General features: G+C 38.2%; 1 protein-coding gene and 1 long non-coding RNA gene across 4 annotated transcripts in view; one reads left to right on the top strand and one right to left on the bottom strand.

Moving 5' to 3' along the window:
- Positions 1-253: 253 nt before the first annotated feature.
- On the top strand, positions 254-3,432 carry LOC141379461 (uncharacterized). The gene is made up of 3 exons (XR_015519086.1): positions 254-354; positions 684-1,782; positions 1,912-3,432. It is a non-coding gene; the product is annotated as an uncharacterized LOC141379461 (long non-coding RNA).
- Positions 3,433-3,798: 366 nt separating this feature from the next.
- gnpat2 (glyceronephosphate O-acyltransferase 2) overlaps positions 3,799-20,926 on the bottom strand; it is a 29,749-nt gene continuing 12,621 nt past the window's right edge. For all 3 annotated transcript variants that reach the window (XM_087298810.1, XM_087298809.1, XM_087298808.1), the window contains exons 6-16: positions 20,470-20,545; positions 20,236-20,387; positions 20,028-20,158; positions 17,968-18,191; positions 10,913-11,161; positions 8,017-8,096; positions 7,798-7,938; positions 6,242-6,341; positions 6,066-6,159; positions 5,907-5,968; positions 3,799-5,809 (exon numbers count right to left, since the gene is read on the bottom strand). In XM_087298810.1, coding sequence (XP_087154936.1) covers positions 5,766-5,809; positions 5,907-5,968; positions 6,066-6,159; positions 6,242-6,341; positions 7,798-7,938; positions 8,017-8,096; positions 10,913-11,161; positions 17,968-18,191; positions 20,028-20,158; positions 20,236-20,387; positions 20,470-20,545 — 1,353 coding nt within the window. In that variant the 3' untranslated portion in view covers positions 3,799-5,765. The remainder of the gene's footprint in view (positions 5,810-5,906; positions 5,969-6,065; positions 6,160-6,241; positions 6,342-7,797; positions 7,939-8,016; positions 8,097-10,912; positions 11,162-17,967; positions 18,192-20,027; positions 20,159-20,235; positions 20,388-20,469; positions 20,546-20,926) is intronic.

Raw genomic sequence — 20,926 nt, 5'->3', positions numbered from 1 at the left:
GTAAAATGTAGGTTTAAATAAAGGATATTTACTTAAATATTATTTTTATTACGATACTCTTTATACGTTTGGCTTTAATAGTGCTTTAACTTAATTGTTTTTACTTGTAAAAACTTTTTGAAGTGTAAAGAAGTCTATCAATCAAAGGTATGACTGTTTCGCAAAACAATATTAATGGCGTCTATTCCTCAGACTAACATTGTGTGGGAGGAGAATTTACAGTATGAGTTTCGTTTCTTAGGAACAGGTGATCATTACACATTCACCTGTGCTGTACGAGCATCACAATCGTCTTCAAAATGTGGATTCTCCTCTTATGGATCTTGGTCATCTGGATTATTTTTGCGGTGGACGGTAAATATGAACATTACTATATCAGTGACAAAGGATTTGAATAACAACCGTCATGAAGAGAAAATAGCAATAATAATTTAATTAGGCTAATAAGAATTTCTCACACTATTGCGATAAATACACTTCATATAGCATACTATTTTACAAGTATATTCACTTTAAAATTGGTATGCTATAATGTTAGATCTCATTGTTGTGACTATTTCTTTAGGCTCTCTCGCAATTCGTCTTGTTTTTTTCTTCTGAGGCATTATCATACCAAGTATCGACATTAACCTAACATTAACATTTGTTTGTCTGCTCAGTGTGCAATTATTTCTCATTTACAGGGAAAACTGTTAGCCAGTGTGGTCTGGTTCTTCAAACGGTGAGGACAGCGGTGTGTCAGCTTTACCTGGCGCTCTTATACCTGCGTCATGCCGCAAAACACTTTTTTACTGCTGACGGTTTTTTAAAACAGCTCGATTACCCTGAGTGTGACTTGAGTTTCTATACAGCAATACCAAAAGATTATTTCAGGGCGTGTTGGAGAAAAGCCGCCGTGTGTTTGCTGGAGTCGGCGTGTTTGTTTATGGAGTGTCTCTGTCAGTGTTTGGCGGTGGTTTCTTCTGTGTTTGTGGCTGTGCGGCTCGTCCTGCAGGCGGCGCTGTTTCTCAGTATTTCCACTGTGCGCTGGATGCAAACCATACTGCTTCATGATAAACTCGAACTGGAGGAGTGGGAGAAACAGCAGAAGAAGGAGACAAAAATAATACAGGAGCAAATAAGTCATGTGGAGAAATACATCAACAATTCTGATCTTTTATTTTTGCGCGAAAAGACAAGAGCATAATCAGGCTGCCTGCCAATTACAGGGGGGTTGCGGGGGATTGACACCTTAATAACGCTTGATCCATCCTGAAGGACGTCAAAACAAGATGATACAGGGCCAGCCTTTTAATAGTGAGAAGTAGTTTGATCTGTATTTTTAACGATGTTAACAATTAAAATAACCAAAAATATAAATACACATAATATATAAAATAAATACACCCCCCCACACACACACACACAGAATGGTTCATACCATTGTGAACGCAAAATGACGCCAATCAGATCGCCATTGCTAGAAAATACGTTCAACAGTGTGAAACAGGCAGATAGACTTCGTAAGTGTCTGTCAACAATGCACTTATCATAAAATAGTTGTTTGTCCCTGCTGAAAAAACAGGCTGGCTATGCTGGTTGTCTGGTAGAGGGGTTTTGGCCATTTTCAGCCTGGTCTTAGCTGAGAAATGACCAGCTAAAACTATCTTGGCCAGGCTGAGAGGCCAGCTATGACCAGCTTAATCCAGGCTGGGCAAACTGGTTATTTTAGCTGATCATTTTCCAGTCTTACCAGCTAAGACCAGCCTTGAAATGGCGAAAACCCCTCTTAAAACCAGGCTGGTTGACCAGCTAAAACCAGCCAACCAGCTTGGGTTGGTTTAAGCTGTTTTTAGCAGGGTATCAACAATGAGCCTAAAAGTAAAATCAAACTCATTTGTATAGTTGGACCTACAGTAATCTTAAAAATAGCTTATGAGACAGTTGGTCAGAATACTCTAAATAGCCCTCAAAACCCTGCTGAAAATCCAGTTTAAACCAGCCTAGGCTGTTTGGCTGGTTTCAGCTGGTCGACCAGGCTGGTTTTAGAGGTGTTTTGGCCATTTCCAGGCTGTTTTCCAGCCATGGAAAATGACCAGCTAAAACCAGCTTGACCAGCCTGGTTAAAGCTGGACATAGCTGGTTTTCACTGGGCTTCCAGCCTTGCTAAGCTGGTTTTAGCTGGTCATCTCCCAGCCTGACCAGCTAATACCAGGCTGGAAATGGCCGGAAACCAGCTTGGAAATGGCTAAAACCCCTTTAAAACCAGCCTGGTCGACCAGCTAACCAGCATAGGCTGGTTTAAGCTGTTTTTTTCAGTAGGGAAAACTGCAAACCTAAATACAGTTTACTAATAAATCAGATGTACACAATTTTGATTAACTGAAGCATGTTTTACAAAACCTAACATTACATTGACCCCTGCCCCAATCGTCAATGTATAACTCACACCCTGAGCATAATCAATACTTCCTCTGACAACATATATTATATATAACAGTGGTAGGGAACCTATGGCTCGGGAGCCACATGTGGCTCTTTGACCAAAAATATGTGGCTCTCCAGCTGTCTCCCTTCAATATTATTTTCTGGTTTAAATGATAACATCACTAGAAATCGGTTTCCTATTGAAAATACAATTAAAATAAAATTTTTATTGTATTTTTTGAATTTTATTTTACAGTAAAATGAACAACAACTCATTTAACATTAAAAGAACGTTTCGACCAATGTGCCCTGTGGATAAACTTGAATTGTGATAAAGGGCAAACAACTTACGTTTTTATGGTAACCTTGCGCACATAAATTCACACAACATTCATGAGGGGTGAAAAGTTCTCAAGTTTTTCCTTTCTTCATTCATGGACTTGCTCAACATTTGTTGCTTCTTTATTTTTTTTTTATTTGTCCATGGACAAAAATAAAGATTTTGTTTAAACCTGTATTATTTATTGTAGGAATACTCAAATGGCTCTATAAAAATGCATTTGCTAAAAAAAAAAAATCAGAAATGTCTCTTTGCTGAAAAAAGGTCCCCGAACCCCTGATATATTAGCCGCCAACAAAAGATGTTTGTCAGTAGCTTAATTTCACAAAGGCCAGGGATAAGTAAAATGGAAATTTAGAGTATATTAGCCATAAAATAGATGTTTCTAATGTTTCTAAAGGGTGTTTTTAATGCAGGACAAATCAAGAGTGGGTTGATTTTTGATTTTGTTAATCTGTGGAAGACTTGATTAATTATGAAATGATTTGGTGCAGTAATGGAGCTTTGTGTTTTGTTTCTGAAGGTGGTTTTGTTTCTTTGTAATTTGATTATGTGTATAACATTTTTTTGGTTTCGTTTTCTGTGTAGTTGTTTTGTTTAGAAAGTGTTATCTGTGTGAAGTATTGTGAATACAGATTTTATTACTCAATTTAGTAGAATAAAAAATGTATAGATTCAAAACTCAATCTATATGTATGTCTGTGTGTGTTTGTCTACAAGATTAAAGACATCATTGTTAGTGATGCAATTTAAAATATAATAGTTTTAAAAACTTTTCTTTTGTCATTGTCATGATGAAAGTACATAATAATACTTTGTTGTTTAAAATTTTTAAACAAAAATTTTAATCTCGCGGGAAGGCTAATTTTGTATTCAACTGTTTACATAGTGCTGGCTTTTTTGTGCACTTTCAATTATTTATTTGAGATATTTGAGATTCAAAAACCAAATTTCTTTATTAGTTTCATTCAACTGAAAGCAAATGATTACATTGTTTATAAAACTGTTTTTAGTAAGCAAAAGAAATGTGTTAAAAAATCCAAACACTAAAATATAGCACAAATCAAGTTTTTATTCAAATTATCATACAAAAATAAATATCTACAGCATTTTTAGAAAATTATTGACAATGTAACTATCAAACATTAATCAAACATTCATTGTTAGTTGAATACAGTAAAAGATAAACAATTCCTCTGATGTGATTTATTTCATGTTCAAAATCTGCCAATTTCCCATGATCTATGAAATTAAATCGATACTGCATTAACCGTCAATAATACATGATGTTCTACATCTACAGTATAGCAGATGCTATATGTTTTTTCTCGGAGAGATTACAACACATACAGTTCGGCACTTGTTCACAAGCTGGGTCTCCATCATTAATGTGCATTTGAAGTACCACATGAGTGATGGGAATGCCACATTTTGAATAAAAATCCTTAAAATTGTAAATTGATTTTTTTGCAGAAAAACGTTCAATGCGAATAATGGGAGATGAAAACACATTAGTTGAATAAACTCACTCTGAAAGCACATTCTCTGTCCAAGCACTTGTTTACACTATATGTACAGTATATACACTCACTGGCCACTTTATTAGGTACACCTGACTAGTACCGGATTGGACCTCCTTTTGCCTTCAGAACTGCTTTAATACTGGAAATATTCCTCAGAGATTTTGCTCCATAATTACATGATAGCATCACGCAGTTGCTGCAGATTTATCAGCTGCACATCCATGATGCAAATTTCCCGTTCCACCACATCCTAGAGATGCTCTATTGGATTGAGTCTGGTGACTGTGGAGGCCGTTTGAATACAGTGAACAAGTCTGAGATGATTCATGCTTTATGACCTGGAGCGTTATCCTGCTGGAAGTAACCATCAGAAGATGGGTACACTGTGGTCATAAAGAAAAGGACATGCTCAGCAGCAATACTCAGGTAGGCTGTGGTGTTGACATGAAGCATAGTTGGTACTAATGAGCCCAAAGTGTGCCAAGAAAATATCCCCCACACCATTACACCACATCCAGCCTGAATTGTTGATACAAGGCAGGATGGATCCATGCTTTCATGTTGTTGACATCAAATTCTGACCCTACCATCCGAAAGTCGCAGCAGAAATCAAGACTCATCAGAGCAGGCAACGTCTTTCCAATCTTCTATTTTCCAATTTTGGTGAGTCTGTGTAAGTTGTAGCCTCAGTTTCCTGTTCTTAGCTGACAGGAGTGGCAGCCAGTGTGGTCTTCTGCAGCTGTAGCCCATCCTCACGCCTCAAAGTTGGACGTGCTGTGCATTTAGAGATGCTCTTCTGCAGACCTCTGTTGTAATGAGTGCTTATTTGAGTTACTGTTGGCTTTCTATCAGCTGGAACCAGTCTGGCCATTCTCCCCTGACCTCTGGCATTAACAAGGCATTTGCGAACACAGAACTGACGCTCACTGGATATATTCTCTGTTTCTGACCATTCTCGGTTAACCCTAGAGATGGTTGTGCGTGAAAATCCCAGTAGATCAGCAGTTTCTGAAATACTCAGACCAGCATGTCTGGCACCAACAACCATGCCACATTCAAAGTCTCATAAATCACCTTTCCTCCTTATTCTGATGCTTGGTTTGAACTGCAGAAGATCATCTTGACCACGTCTACATACCTAAATGCATTGAGTTGCTGCCACGAAGAGTTAATGGACGGTGAGTGTATGTATGTGTATATGTGTGTGTGTGTGTGTGTGTACATATATATATATATATATATATAGTATACACACAGTGATGTGTTGTGTATTCTAAAGTCTTTGTGATTATGCTTGCCTTGTTCACTGTAGGTTACTAAAACTACATTGAGCTGCTCTAACCACTTGATGGAAATGCAGCTAATTCACATTTGGGATTTGTTTCTTTCCTTTTTTATGGCAATTTTTTAAAATAATTTCTTCATGTTATGATGGAAACCCAGCTACATTACCACATCTACATTAAGAGAATCAGGAGTTGCTGTCATTCTGCTCATCACAGTCTGGCGTCTATGCTGATCTGAGGCGTCCATCCATTATCTGTGATGAGGACGACAACATATAACACATTACACTACAGCATAGAGTAACTCATACTGTTTGGTTTGTTGTAAAAAAACGAAAAATAAAAACTCACTCAGCATGTCCCATATTCTCTTGACTGCAGATTTATTCACTCTGAACTCGTTCTGGTCATCACTGGAAGTTAGAGAGAAGGATGTACATGTTATAATTGGATATAGTGATGCATCTTTTGTTGCAAGTTTTATTTCGTAGATGTTGTAGCTGTTTTTACACTTTAGTTTTGGTGAGAGCAGACATCCTGAGCAAGGCTGCCAGAATGTTCTTCTGCAGGTCAGAGGATAAACACTCATACGACTGAATGTCACCTGAGATTGAAGATGAATCTGGTTTAATTACTGCGTTTAGAGTTGCTTTACAGAAGCAGTACTTCAAGACAAATCAGCAGACCTGAAATAAGCAGCTTCATGATGAAACTGCGAATGCCGGAGGAAAACATCTTCTCCCTGAATGTCTGTGAGCTCCCTTCACACAGGTATCTGAACACCACCTAAACACACACACACACACACATATTAGTGACTTCTACGTAGCTCAACTCGCATACATTCAAGTAGGAAAGAGGTGGGAACCAGTAGGGATGTAATGGATCACGGTTGATCTATAATTTGTACAGATCTGTGATTCATATCTACTGTTTGGAACACACATGACTTGTGGATTAATACATTTTTTTTATTTGTATATTAATCCTAAATTTGTAACGATTGCAGAGAGATCGCCTTTTGTGTCATTTAAATCACATGTATGAAAGGATTTAGGCTTTCCTGTAAAATATAATGACGACGGAAGAAGTTGTGGTTGGGTAATAAGGATGTGGTGGGTTTCTTAGGTTATTAAAGTTGTTTTCTGTCACTACTTGTTTACCTGCATTAATGCATTCAGTGTAAGCTGCGCGATTAACCATTAAAAGATCAGGATCTCAACACCCACGCAACATAAATTATAATGATGGTGATTTGCTTATGTTTATTAATCCTTCGAATCGCTGCATTCAAATCTATAAACGCAGAAATCAAAAAATGATTCTGTCTTTAGTCTTTTGAGTTAGTTATGAAGTTTCAAACAGTCAAATTACTCTGAAGTAATAACAGTTTATAGTTTAGATCAGGGGTGTCAAACTCCCTACATAAATATATGTATAATTTATATATATATATATATATATATATATATATATATATATATATATATATATATATATATAGTTAATTTTTTGATTATTTTTTATTTTTTACACAAATTCAAAGAGATCCGCAGCTCAACAGGGAGATTGCAAAAGAGCAGCTTCTGCTTTAAGCTGAACTGACTGATTATCTACTATTAAATATCTACTTCAAAAATATACAAACAAATGTGAAATACAGTAAAACACCCTAAATCTGTTGAAATGCGTCTATCTGATGGCTGTTGAGTTTGCAGCTGAATATTATTGGGAGATCGCTGACAGGAACAGTGAACAGCTCTGCCAAATGGCGTCTGAAACTCATATGCAACTTTATTTTACATTCTATGACAGAAACATCATTTACCTTCACTAGATTCTCCTGTATGGGCGTGCATCTGTTATAAATCACTCACGGGACTATAATTTGAACAACTATGCAGATATATTAAATAGTTCACACAATAATACACAAAGAGAGACTTTCACTTCACGCATAGTTTGTGAATGAACCGACTTAGATGTTGCCTACTAGTTGCAGACGCGATCATGAGGCTGTTTTTGTGCCTAGTTTGAAGTAATCCATCACAGAACTGGAGAAAGTGCATTACTTCGTTCATTTTAATACAGCATAATAATAATGAAATCCAAAAATTATAGTATTATATTGAGAGTTAATTTTAAGCTATCTCGTGGCCCACCTGTAGGATCGCTGAGGCACAATCACGTCGATATTGTAGCAAACTGAAATTATGAATTTTGTGTATGAGCCTACAATCACCTGGTAACCCTCAATGAAAGGCTGCAGAATGGCTCTGAGGAAGACGATAGTTTCCTGACTGCCGTCTCTCACTCGGATCTCTGCATCAGAACGATCGATCACACCACACTGCTGTAGCAAACCACAGCCCTCCTCAAAGTCCTGAGACAGAAACACACATTGTTACAGACTGATGTCTTGTGTTCAGCAGCTTTGCGTACTGTATGTAGTCTGACTCACCTGAACAGCTTGACCAGGAATGAAGACAAACTCATTAGAAAAAAGCTCCAGGAGAAACTTAAAATGATGGAAGACATCATCTGCCAAATAAAGAAATCTACATTTTAATGTTTAAAGGCACAGTCTTGCTAAAAGTATCATGCAAAGGGGACCTATTGTGCCCCTCTTAGCACAAAAACGTAACATAAGTCTGATGTTCCTAGAGTGTGTATGTGACGTTTCAGCTTAAAATACCACACAAACATTGTTTTAAAACTCCTTGAAACTGACCCTTTCATGCTTTGATCAAAACTCTGACATTTTGGTGAATGTTGCTTTAAATTCAAATGAGATTGTGCTCTGTTTCAAAAGAGGGCGGAGCTACAAACGCTTACGTGTCAGTATAGTGGCAGATTCAAAACAGGACTGTAATGTTATCACTGTGGAAAACTAAAAATGTGAAGTGTCTCAGAAGAAGGCAGCGTTTATTTTTAAATCTTAAAACTCCACATTTATGATCCCACCTAGTGTTGGGGAATTTATTGTGTCTTGATGAATTTCTGGTGAATGTATTACTCTCATTTATATGCGTATTTGAGTGATTTTATTATTATTATCTATTGTATTATTACCCATACCTGTGGCATTATTATCAGGTATGTGTGATTTGGTAAATAAAAAATTAATTTTGTGTAAATGCAGTCAGAGATGAGAAGGTAAATTAGAAGAGCAGCATTAATGTCACAATGAGGGTAGATTTATGGAAGCAAGGCCATAAGGACACTTGCATTCTGTTTTGTAACTCATGATAAGGCACACCTGCATGTACGCCCACACTCATTTGTAATGACTTCTAAAAAAATATGAGTACCCATGAACTTCAGCTAAACTTACAGTTGACAGCTCAGTGGAAAGTGGACAAGATATATTGTTTTTTGGCTGAGTCATCGCTTTAGAAACAGGAAGGAAAGACCTTAATTGGACATGGGTAAGACTCCTGAAAGACCCTGAGACTTTATTGGTGGCGGTCACCTGAGAGATTTAAGATCCCATTAGCGGACAAGCTGATGGAGGTGTGTTATGTGTAAGTTTGGGTGGAGTATTAAGACACAGAAATACATTTAAACTGTGTGCAAACCTATGTTCGGCAGACACTCGAACTACCTGTCTTTGTTGTTACTGATGCTGCAACAATAAACTGCTTCGCCTAAAGACTTCGGAGATCTCAGACTTTGTCATTTTTTGAAAAGTTTGACTTAGAGACTTAAAATATTTTGCAGACCAGAATATTTTTTCCAAAACACTAGTTGCAGATATTATCTTTAACAGGTGAAAACTCTGATGGCTGATGGATGCTTCTCACTCAGGGCTGTTAATGCTAATGAGATCATCACTAATGGGCGGGGCTTTCCCCCCTCTGATGACACATAGAAAGGCAGAATGTCAATCAATCTGAAAAAAAAAAATGCTGAAGTCAGATATTCTGCTTTGAAAATGTGAGTTACGTGCCGAAACGTTCCTTGTTTTGGTCTCTATAACCAGCCCACTGCCATTTTAGCCAATTATATTACAGCACCCCTGGTTGCCTAGGTGGAAAACCGCAAATTTAATTCAATCATTCAGTAAGGCTCTCAAAGCATGTCAGTAACCAAAATGTGACCTCTGGTGGACAGGAGCAGACTGCGAAATGAGACGCAGATTCAGAGTTCCACATGAGGTGGTTACTAATTAGCAAATAATATAAATCTTACGGACATAAACATTAGGTGAGTAGCAGTGTTGGGAAGTAACTAGTTACATGTAACAGAGTTGTGTAATTTAATTAAAAAATAAAAGTAACAGTATTTTTTACAGTTACTGAGAAAAAATGTGTAACTAAATTAGTTACTTACGAAAATGTTAAAGATTACAAATGGGGTTACACATAAAAATGTTGAATAATCTGTTGCTTTGCCTGTTTTTGATATGCACGATGCCTTCTGCTTAGGCCATTAAATCGGTGCTTTTCTGAAGCTTTTAATTGGTTTTACGTTTTGATTGCGGCGCACCATGTTTACCAGTTATGTTAATCCTCTCTGCCGCTGAAAGCATTAGATCAGATGTAATCAGTTACCTTACTTTTATGAAGTAATTGAAAAGGTAAACTACTAGGGTAATTTGTAATCTGTAATCTATTACACTTCCAAAGTACATCCCCAACACTGGTGAGCAGGTTACATTGTAACCCCGTGTCTTAACAACATGCTACGTGACGAGATTTGCAGTGATAATCAATTTGGCTGTTTTGCACCAGAAGAAATACGACAGAAACATTTAAATACAGCCATTCAGAAGCACAGAATATACGTGCACTCACGAAATGGTAAAGTTTGTAATCTAATAAATACATTTTAAACTTTAACATTATTAAATGTGGATGCTGGATCACTGGTGTGTGTGAAGGTTTACACTGGGTCACAGTTCTGAAGTTCAATTTCAAATGGTTTAATTTCAAGATCTGAGGTGAACTATCTGCTGCTGCTTTCAGTAGTATGACAATAAACATCATGTAAAATGGCATTTAAACTCACATTATTAGCATTTAACACAGAATAAAGTGTACCTGAGGTGACCATTTTCTTTTTGTTCACCTGTGAGAAATAAAAGCCATTTCTAATATATTTGTTTGAGGTGTTGGTTTGGACAAAAACTCCTTTTAATATGCCATTGCTTTAATTTAGAACACAATTTATATAAGCCTTTAGGGTTGATCGTCAGACTCGCTCCTGTTGATCCTGAATCTGGCAACCTGTGTTTGCATTTGTTTTGGTCCATGAATGCAACACCTAGTTCAACCACTGGGTGTCAAACTTACATACTGCACATTTTAAGAAAAATCACTGTAGTTGACTTCCTGTCATGCTCTCATGATTCTCACCTGTCCTGTTGCTTACAGCTTTTGCCATAGCGACTGCTACCATGGCTGGCAGTGTGAACACATGTACTGCTTGATTCCTGTAGGAGGCGCACATGAGCACAGCAGCAGCACGTCTGAACACGCTCTCCTCTTGAGTGACAGGACCTGGACCCACCTCCTCCACTAAGAAGACACGCCCCCTCTCACAGCGCACTACTGAGTAGTGCAGGGTCAAGCTTGATGACATCACTTCAGAATCCGACAAGTGCTCTTAAAAAGCAAAGCAGAGGATGGTAAGTTTTTATATGTCGACTTATTATATTCATGTATGTTTGCATGTGTATGTATATACAGTTGAAGTCAAAATGATTCTCCCTCCTGTAAATTTTTGTTTCTTTTTCGGATATTTCCCAAATAATGTTTAAGACTAATGAGTTTTTCACAGTATTTCTTATAATATTTTTTCTTCTGGAGAAAGTCCTATTTGTTTTATTTTAGCAAGAATTAAAACCGTTTTTAATTTTTTAAAAAACATTTTAAGGCAATATTATTAGTCCCGTTAAGCAATATTATTATTATAATTGTCTATAGAACAAACCATCGTTATACAATGACTTGCCTAATTACCCTAACTTGCCTAATTCACCTACACTGTAATAAATTCCCAAAATTTCACAACATTGCTTTAATTTTAGACAGTAAATTACATTACTGACACTTTACAGGATTTAACTGTTAAATTTTACGTATTCAGAATTATATTGTGAAATAAGTAAGGCTGGCATCATGATTACAGCAAATTACTGTAAACATGGCTATATCTTTTGCACCTTAGTTATAAGAATTGAAACACCATTAATACTTTATTCAACATATACATCAATACACAATAACTTTTATGCTAGTAAAAAACACATCTGTTTAGCTGTGCCTTTACTGAATGAGCACTGTGCTGCATCCGACAGATTGCACGACAGATTGATCATGTTTTTCTCTTCTTCTTCATTCTTTTATATCACATTTTACCTGTTTTTATGTTTTGTTTTGACGCATTTTTATTATTTGTTTTTATTTTTATTTTACTTGTTTCTTTTATTCTTGTTTATGTAAAGCACTTTGATATGCCATTGTGTATGAAATGTGCTATATAAATAAACTTGCCTTGTACAGGCAGTTTTTTGATATTTAGAAATCTTTACAGAATTATTGTTTTTATGAAGTACCTCACAGTAATTTACTGTGAATTGACATACAGTACCTTACAGTGAAAGTAATGCAATTATTAGCCAGTAATTTACTGTAAATTTAAGATAAAATATTTTAGAGTGTGGTTAAGCCTTTAAATGTCACTTTAAGCTGAATACTAGTATCTTAAAAATTTCCAGTCAAATATTATGTATGGTCAATCATCGTAAAGATTAAATAAATCAGTTCTTAGTTAATGAGTTATTAAAACTATTATGCTTAGAAATGGGTTGAAAAAATATTTCAGTTAAACAGAAATTGTGAAAAAATATATGGGGGCCTAATAACAAAAAAATAATTAATTAATAATAATTAAACTAATAATAATTTGTTTTATTTTTAAAATTTCTGATAACATTTGTTCAAAATTTCAAATAAAAATACTGTAAATTATAGCTTTATTTATTCATTAAAGGGTCATGAAACCCCCCTCTTTTGGTTCAAGTCTACCTCAGAATTTTTTCAAAAAATGCTTCATTATGGGCGTGGAGCGCTGCTAAGAAAGAGAGAGGAGTGGGCGTGGCGAAAGAGGACAGTGAACAACTGTTGTCAGTCTGTTCACAAAATGAGACACACCATGAGGGGACGCATGATTTAATAGTTTACAAAGTTAAAATGCTAAGAAATAAACAGTAACAGTTTTCATATACACATCCACAACTTATATCATTATAAGGATAGCAGTGCAGCAGGTCTCTTGCCCGGTCTATTCCAACCATTAGCCCTGCTGGTAATCTGGAGACTTTAAACATAGGCGAACACTGTAGCACAGATATAGGTGATGTGTCTAAATGGGAACGAACTCAAAGTCTCCAACTTCGTACAGGTCTCTCGACAAAAATGCTTGCTGCACACAAATAGCTTTGCTGTATCGGCCCTGACAGCATCGTGGGGAAAAACATGCAACAAACCCCATGGATCATGGAAACAAACACAAGCAACCCTTCATAAATGGCTAAATACTGCGTGCCGCATGCGAACGCGGTCTCACCCAGTCATTCTCACAGTCTCACAGCATGGCTGGTCTGCCTTGCCTTCAGAAAGCACGTGCTCTCGTGAATAATTAAGAAGCAGGCTCTTCTCATACGATAAGAAAACTTTGCTATGAATAATAATGAGAAACCGATGCCTCATCACTCCGCTAGCAGATTAGCGATACGTCACCATATTGATCCTGCTCCAAAAATTATTTTAAACCTGTAAGCTGAAATTAACTGACAACCTTGCTGAAGGCTGGTTGGCTGGTTTTAGCTGGTCGACCAGCCTGGTTTTAGACAGGTTTTGGCCATTTCCAGGCTGGTTTCCAGCCATTTCCAGCGTGGTCTTAGCTGGTCAGGCTGGAAAATAACCAGCTAAAACCAGCTTGACCAGCCTGGTTTAAGCTCGACGCAGCTAGTTTTGGCTGGGCTTCCAGCCTGGCTAGGTTGGTCAATCTGGTTTTAGCTGGTCATCTTCCAGCCTGACCAGGCTGGAAAAGGCTGGAAACTAGCCTGGAAATGGCCAAAACCCCTCTAAAACCAGGCTGGTCGACCAGCTAAAAACCAGACAACCAGCCTAGGCTGGTTTAAGCTGTTTTTTTCAGTAGGGAAAAGCACAAAATTATCCAGTTTTCCCCACAATTAATGCACACAGGTGCTAAAGTTGTCTTAACTAATGCTCAACACACAAATCTGTTAACATCTCAAAAAAAAGTACTCGAGGTTGTCTTGAACCTTTTAAATTCAGGACACAGGTTTAAGAAAGTCCACTGTTTGGCCCATATTCAACAGTCGGTCTGTGTGGTTGTCATGGGAACAGCCCTGAATGAGGGGTTTTGTTGTGTTCAGTCCCCCTGATCCCTTTCACATGTTTGGATTCATTCCTAGAATTAAACAAAACTTCACAAGTGGATGGCAATCAGATTTAAAGAGCCTTGAAAAGAGCTCATAAATATTCTATCTGTGCAGAAGTACTCAGCTCAAACTATTGTGTTAGTGTTTTCTCTGTGGACTGCATCTGATCTAGAGTTTGTGGTGGAAAATAATTGGACTCATCCTTCAGTTTGTAAAGCCAGGAATTAACTGTGTCTGCAGTAATGCACTTATAGACAATTATTAATTATTAAGTAATGCACTGGGGTGGTACGGTGGTTAACACTGTCACCCAACAGCAAGAAGGTCGCTGGTTTTAGTCTGGGTTGGGTCAGTCGGCATTTCTGTGTGGAGTTTGCATGTTCTCCCCGTGTTCGCGTGGGTCAAAAGACATGAGCTAATAAGTTAATTAAATAAACTTGGGTCCCGTTTACATTAACACGTTTTCGTTTTAAAACACATACGTTTTTCTATGGTTCCGCCATCTGTCCACACTACGCCGGAGTTTTCGAGCCCCAAAAACGGAGCGTTTTGGGAACACTGAAGAGGTTGTTTTCATTCTAAAACGCTGCTGCTCCATGTAAGTGTGGATGGGGGAAAACGGAGACGGGGCTACAGACATTCTGATTGGGGGTTTTTCTCAATATTAAGTAGCCTACACACAGTTCTGTCTTGCATCCTCTCCTTGCAAGTTCAGACTTCGAGACTTCAAACTCTTGAGGATATGTCGGGTAAATCTTCAAAGGAGACAGTGTACTTTATAACCTCATTCGCATCACCCTGGCTACGCTGTTTCACTTTCTCAACAGTAAAACCAAGACATGATATAAGGAACTGCCTATTTTCATTTTGAAATTAACTTAACAGACAGCAGAAATGTTGAGGCGTCGTGTAGCTGCATATTTATTTAAGCGTTGTCTTCACTGGGGCGAGGCAGTGGCGCAGTAGGTAGTGCTGTCGCCTCACAGCAAGTAGGTCGCTGGGTCGCTGGTTCGAACCTCGGCTCAGTTGGCGTTTCTGTGTGGAGTTTGCATGTTCTCCCTGCTTTCGCGTGGGTTTCCTCCGGGTCCTCTGGTTTGCCCCACAGTCCAAAGACATGCGGTACAGGTTAATTGGGTAGGCTAAATTGTCCGTAACAGGGGTTTTCAAAGTGTGAGGCGCGCCTCCCCTGGGGGGCGCCAGAGCATGTCAGGGGAGGCGCGGGAAAAATATATTATATAATAAAAACATAATTATTAAGTTTAATTATTATATGTATTTTTATTATATTTAAACGTTTTAATTAAACAAAGCTAAAAAAAATAATACTTAAAAAATAAGAAAACCTTTTTTACCCAAAAGGCCATAGCTGTGAATTCGCTTCTGTTTGGCAAGTCCGCCAATACAGGTATATGCCTGCTAATACAATGGATCAGTTTCTGAGACCCCCGATTTAAAGCCTTCAAGTTCAGGGCTTAAACCCAAAAGACGACGATATGATGATCACTATTTGAGTTTAGGATTTACGTGGACAGGACCAGCTGATGAACCACGACCTTTATGTGTGGTTTGTCAAGATATTTTGGCTAATGACAGCATGAGACCTGCTAAACTTCGACTGTTTTGACTGGGATGGACAGTTCCTGGATCTGTTCTATTCATATTGAACAATCATCCTAGTTTTAAAAACGTAATATTAAAATACTTGTTATTACTCTGTAAATAATTGCACTTTCATGCAAATAATGATAAAAGTGAGTTAACAGTTTGACATCTGTCTGTGTCTTTATATATACTGTATATATATATATATATATATATATATATATATATATATATATATATATATATATATATATATGTGTGTGTGTGTGTGTGTGTGTGTGTGTGTGTGTGTGTGTGTGTGTGTGTGTGGAGGGGGCGCTAATAGATAAGTTGTGTCAAAAGGGAGGCCCACTGTCTTAGACTTTGAAAAACCCTGGTCCATAGTGTATGAGTGTGTGTGAGAATGTGTGTGTGTGGATGTTTCCCAGAGATGGGTTGCGGCTGGAAGGGCATCCGCTGCATAAAAACTTGCTGGATAAGTTGGCGGTTCATTCAGCTGTGGCAACCCCGGATTAATAAAGCCACTAAGCCGACAAGAAAATGAATGAATGAATGAATGAATGTCTTCACTGTATGCATATTTATAACAAATCGCAGCCTATAACATCACTGCCTCCTTTCATTATCATTGAAAATATTAAAAAAACATACCCTCTCTCTTGCTGAATATCAGTTTTAATAATCAATAATTGCCATTATAAAAGTATAACGTGTCAGGGTTCTGCCACTCTGGTCTTGTAAATTCTTGTTTTGGTGGCAGAGCTCGGACACTACCCATGTCTGGTCCTGTTTCTGTCTCTGTGCGCGCGCGCCATCGTGGGTGTACACAGACGATACCGCTTGTGCGCGCTCCCGCTTGATGCGGCCGCGCGCGCTCTGTGTCCCTCAGACGCGCGCGCTCTTGTACTCGTGTTTGTGTTTTCGTCTGTCAGCAGCGTGGTGTTTCATTCCCATTGTCTCAGTCTAGTTGATTTCGGTTTTGGTCGGCGCTGGGATGAAGCATGCACGCTGCGTGTGTGAGCGCACGGTGAGTGTTTTCATTCATCGTGTGCTCATGTTTTGCGTCTGTTGTCAAAGCACGTGGCTCGGTGTTTACATTGTGGTCACATGCTTTTGTCGTGTGCTTCAGTGTTGTGCTTGTCTTGTCATGAACATGCGGTTAATGAGTTCTCTCATTGGCTGCATGTTCTTGTCCTGTTTTATGTGAGCGCATGGCTTGTGTTGTCTCTCTGTGTCATGCGCTCTCCCGTCTATTGTCTAGTCCCACCCTCCTTGTTAACTCATTATTAGTTTGTCATGTTCACCTGTGTGTCAATTTACTTTTGCTTTATAATCCCCTTATGTTTTTAGTCCTGTGCCAGTTCGTCGACGATAGTTCCCTGTCCTGTTGTGTCCAGCCCTGTCTTGTCCTGCCAGTCCTGTCAAGTTTGTTTCTGCCTTTTTATTCATGTTTTCCCCTTCGGGGTAGTTTTTTTTGCCTTTTATTTTTATTTGTATTTTATAATAAATAATCCTACATTTTTCTGCAATTGGGTCTTCGCTCTTTTTTTTTCCCCTCACCGACCGTGACATAACGTACATTAAGTTTATGCAATATGGGAAATAAAGGCGAGCAATCAGTCAAAGTGCAGAATCAGTGTCCGCGGTTACGTTAATTAATTATTAACTTATCTTTGCGCTCAGACAAAACAGGTTACCTGAGAGCAAGTAATAGATTCAAAAGACCAAAGTCGGGAATATGTTGTTAGTTATAGACGAGATAAATAAATTCACGTTTAATAAATATAGTGAGATTAGATCCAGCGATAGATCCTTGATGAACAGTCTGACGTGCACAGCTCTCATATGGGTAGATGTGCTCAAAGCACACTGCAGGTCATGCCAGTGTGTGTGTGTGGTCACGTGATGTGCGTTTTCAGCAGTGTAATGTAGACGCCGAGTTGTTCAGAAACACTAATGTGGAGGCAGATCATTCAACGCCGTTTTAAAACTAAAATGTATTAGTGTAAACGGGGCCTAAATTGGTCGTAGTGAATGAGAGTGTATGGGTGTTTCCCTTACTGGGTTGCAGCTGGAAGGGCATCCGCTGTGTAAAACATATGCCAGAATAGTTGGCGGTTCATTCCGCTGTGGCGACCCCTGATAAATAAGGGACTAAGCTGAAGAAGTATAAATGAATGAATAAACAATTTCAAGGCTTAGACAACAAACAAACTATTATGTTTAGAAGCATGTAGGAAAAAATCTTAAACAGAAATTAGAGAAAAAATACACAGGGGGGCTAATAATTCTGACTTCAACTGTATATCCTGCACTAAACTAGTCATATTATATGTAGCATTATGTAATCTGATACAGGGCTTATTTATGGAAAGGCATATCTGCATGCGCTCTTACTGGGCCATCTGACACGGGCTCCAAACCGCAGGGAGATTCTCCTCAGCCACAGGGTTTTCTGGGTCAGCAGATCCAAATCAATGCCCTGGAGGTTCTGGAGGAGGATCACAGCCATCAGGTTCCAGATGCTCAGCATCGCGTTTCTCTCCTGCAAACGGATGATCATGTGGGCAAGACCGGACACAAGGTCCTGCGTCTCCTTATTGGGCTTCATGGGAAGATCTCTGTTAGTGAGACACAATCAGAAAGAGTCTGCTGTAATACGAGCTAGTGATGGGTTGTTCTTGAATCAGGGTTTTTGCAGATATCATAATGTCAAATTTAAGACTTTTTAAGACCCTTTTAAGACCATTAAGTATTAAATTTATGACCTATATCACAATATCAAAAACACGCATACACATAGAGACAAAATGCTAAATCACAAAATTAGTGGTAAAATAATTGTATTCAAATTGAACAGTACTAAAGACAGGTTAGATGTCACCTGGGACTCCACTTTTGCCATGGTGGTTTTTTTTTGTTTGTTTGTTGTTGCTCTGCACAAGACTTTTGGCCAGCGGAGAAATTAAAATGGTCGTGCCCAACTGAGTCTGGTTCCCTCAAGGTTTTTTTTCTTCACTCCCATCAGGTGAAGTTTTTTTCCCTCTCCGCTGTCACCACTGCCTCGCATGGTTCAGGATTGGTAGAGCTACGCATCGATGAATTTGCTCTTCAGTGTTTGAACTCTCAGTAATGATTAAATCACACTGAACTGAGCTAAACTGAACTGAACTGAACATAAAACACTAAAACCTGAACCACACTGTTCCAGTTACTATGACCATTTATGTGAAGCTGCTTTGACACAATCTACATTGTAAAAGCGCTATACAAATAAAGCTGAATTGAATTGAATTGAAAGTTTTAACAAACATTTCCCTCAGGTTTTTCCAAACCTTTGCAAAAACCTTCTTCCTTTCCTACTGCTGTTGCAATTTCTAGCCAAGATTTATTAGTCATCTGGTACTCCCTATGATCACGCATGGACGAATCGTTAATATGTCTGTACAGTCGCACCTGTTTCAGACAAAAACTCTTCAAAGTGTTTCATATTTAACTCAAATCAAACGCGGCACGAACTGTTCACTTGAGTCTCAAAACATATCATGAGCTCCGCCAGCCGAAATCAAAGCGAACCTCCGCAAACACAGCAAAGATGTCACGCGCGCACTCAGGCTAGTGCATGCCGGTCTTGTTTGTAGTTGTAATACCATACATTACAATTGGACCAGTGAAATAAAGAACTACAACCCCACGAAAACATCTAAAATGAGCATAAGGTGTAGTGTTACATGGACATCGGAAAAATAAGACCTGTGCAAAATATTTAAGACATCGAACAGCGATTTTAAAGCTTTTTTTAGGCCTTAAATTTCAATTTTTAAAATTCAGACTTTTTAAGACCCCGCGGAAACCCTGTTGAATGATTTGTTCATTTTGATCAAATCTTTTATGTGACTCGGAAAGATGAGTCCTTTCAGGGATTAGTTCCTTTTTAGAGTCTTCCATCGGGTTTGAGTCGTTCATTCATCACGTGAAAAGCTGCTTTTATTCTAGCCGAAATAAACCAAATAAGACTTTATTTAATAAGAAAATAAGAAAAAAATATTACAGGAAATACTGTGAAAATTTTTTTGCTTTGTTAAACATCATTTGGGAAATATTTTTTTTTAAAAAAGTATAAAAACAATTCTGTGTGTGTGTGTGTACACGTGTTTTTGTGACATATCAAGACACAAATCTGCATAATGACATGTGTATGACACAGGTATTACAAAAAAGAGGTGAAATATGAGGACATTGGTGACGTCCTCGTTTCTTAAAAAGCTTATAAATCCTACAGAAAGTTTAATCAGAGAGTAAAGCTGCACACAGTCTCCTGTGATGGTTGGGTTTAGGGGTGGGGTGGGGTGAGGGAAATATAATATATGGTTTGGACAGTATAAAATGAATGGAAACCTATGTAATGTACCCACTTTTCACAAAAACAAACATGTGTGTGTATGTATGTGTGTTACCTGGGTACTAGATTGTACTGTCTGAGGTTTATCTTTCCTTTCAGCAGATCTCTCACAGACAGCGGCTGGCCGAAACACACATGCATGCAGCCGTAATCGTCATTCAGCACCGTCCTGGCCTTCAGCAAACCCTGCAGATCCACAGCAAGAGCTCAGCACAAGGTTTACTGCTTCACACGCTCAAACACTTGGTTTTATCAGCCTGTACCCCTGTGGTCTCTCTGGGTTTGGGCACCCCGAGCAGCTCATGAGCCAGAAGGGACTCCTCCAGCACACGCTCATAGCTGATGCTGATGGGAACCAGGCTGATGTCAAACACCTCTCCTTTAAAAAACGGCTCCAACACCATGTGCATCATTCCTGTTAGGATACAGACACCATCTGAGGACAGAGCGCATGCAGAACTAAGCATTTCCGTACATAATTTAAAAAAAAATCTTACCTAGTTTTGGTGTGAGAGATTTCAGCGTTCTACTTCGTAATCCTTCAACGTAAAACTCTAACGGAGCATAACCCGTCTGCATAAAAACACCAAACGGTGAGTATCAGCGCTGTATTTGTATTTTTTTATTTGCTATGTTTTAAGGAATATAACATTAAGAGCTTCAATTTTATGTTTTTTTTTTGAGGTTTTTAGTAAAAAAAATAAAAATATTTTGCATAAGGACATAATCCACTTTGACTTCAGACTTTATCTCTATCAGATGCATTACATTGAACAAAGATAATATATTACACAGCAAAACCAATTATAACATTGATAATAACAATAAATACTTCTTGAGAAGTAAATCAGTTCATTAGAATGATTATTGAAGGATCATGTGACAGACTGGAGAGATGATGCTGAACATTCCTATATGAGGAGGCTGCAGACCTGGAGCCAGACAGATGTAAGG

Source organism: Danio rerio, chromosome 20 (genome assembly GCF_052040795.2).
Source record: "Danio rerio strain M-AB ecotype USA chromosome 20, GRCz13ab, whole genome shotgun sequence".
In the NCBI taxonomy this organism is placed as follows: domain Eukaryota; kingdom Metazoa; phylum Chordata; class Actinopteri; order Cypriniformes; family Danionidae; genus Danio; species Danio rerio.
Note: the sequence above shows the minus strand (reverse complement) of the source record. Positions and strands in the feature narration are given on the sequence as shown.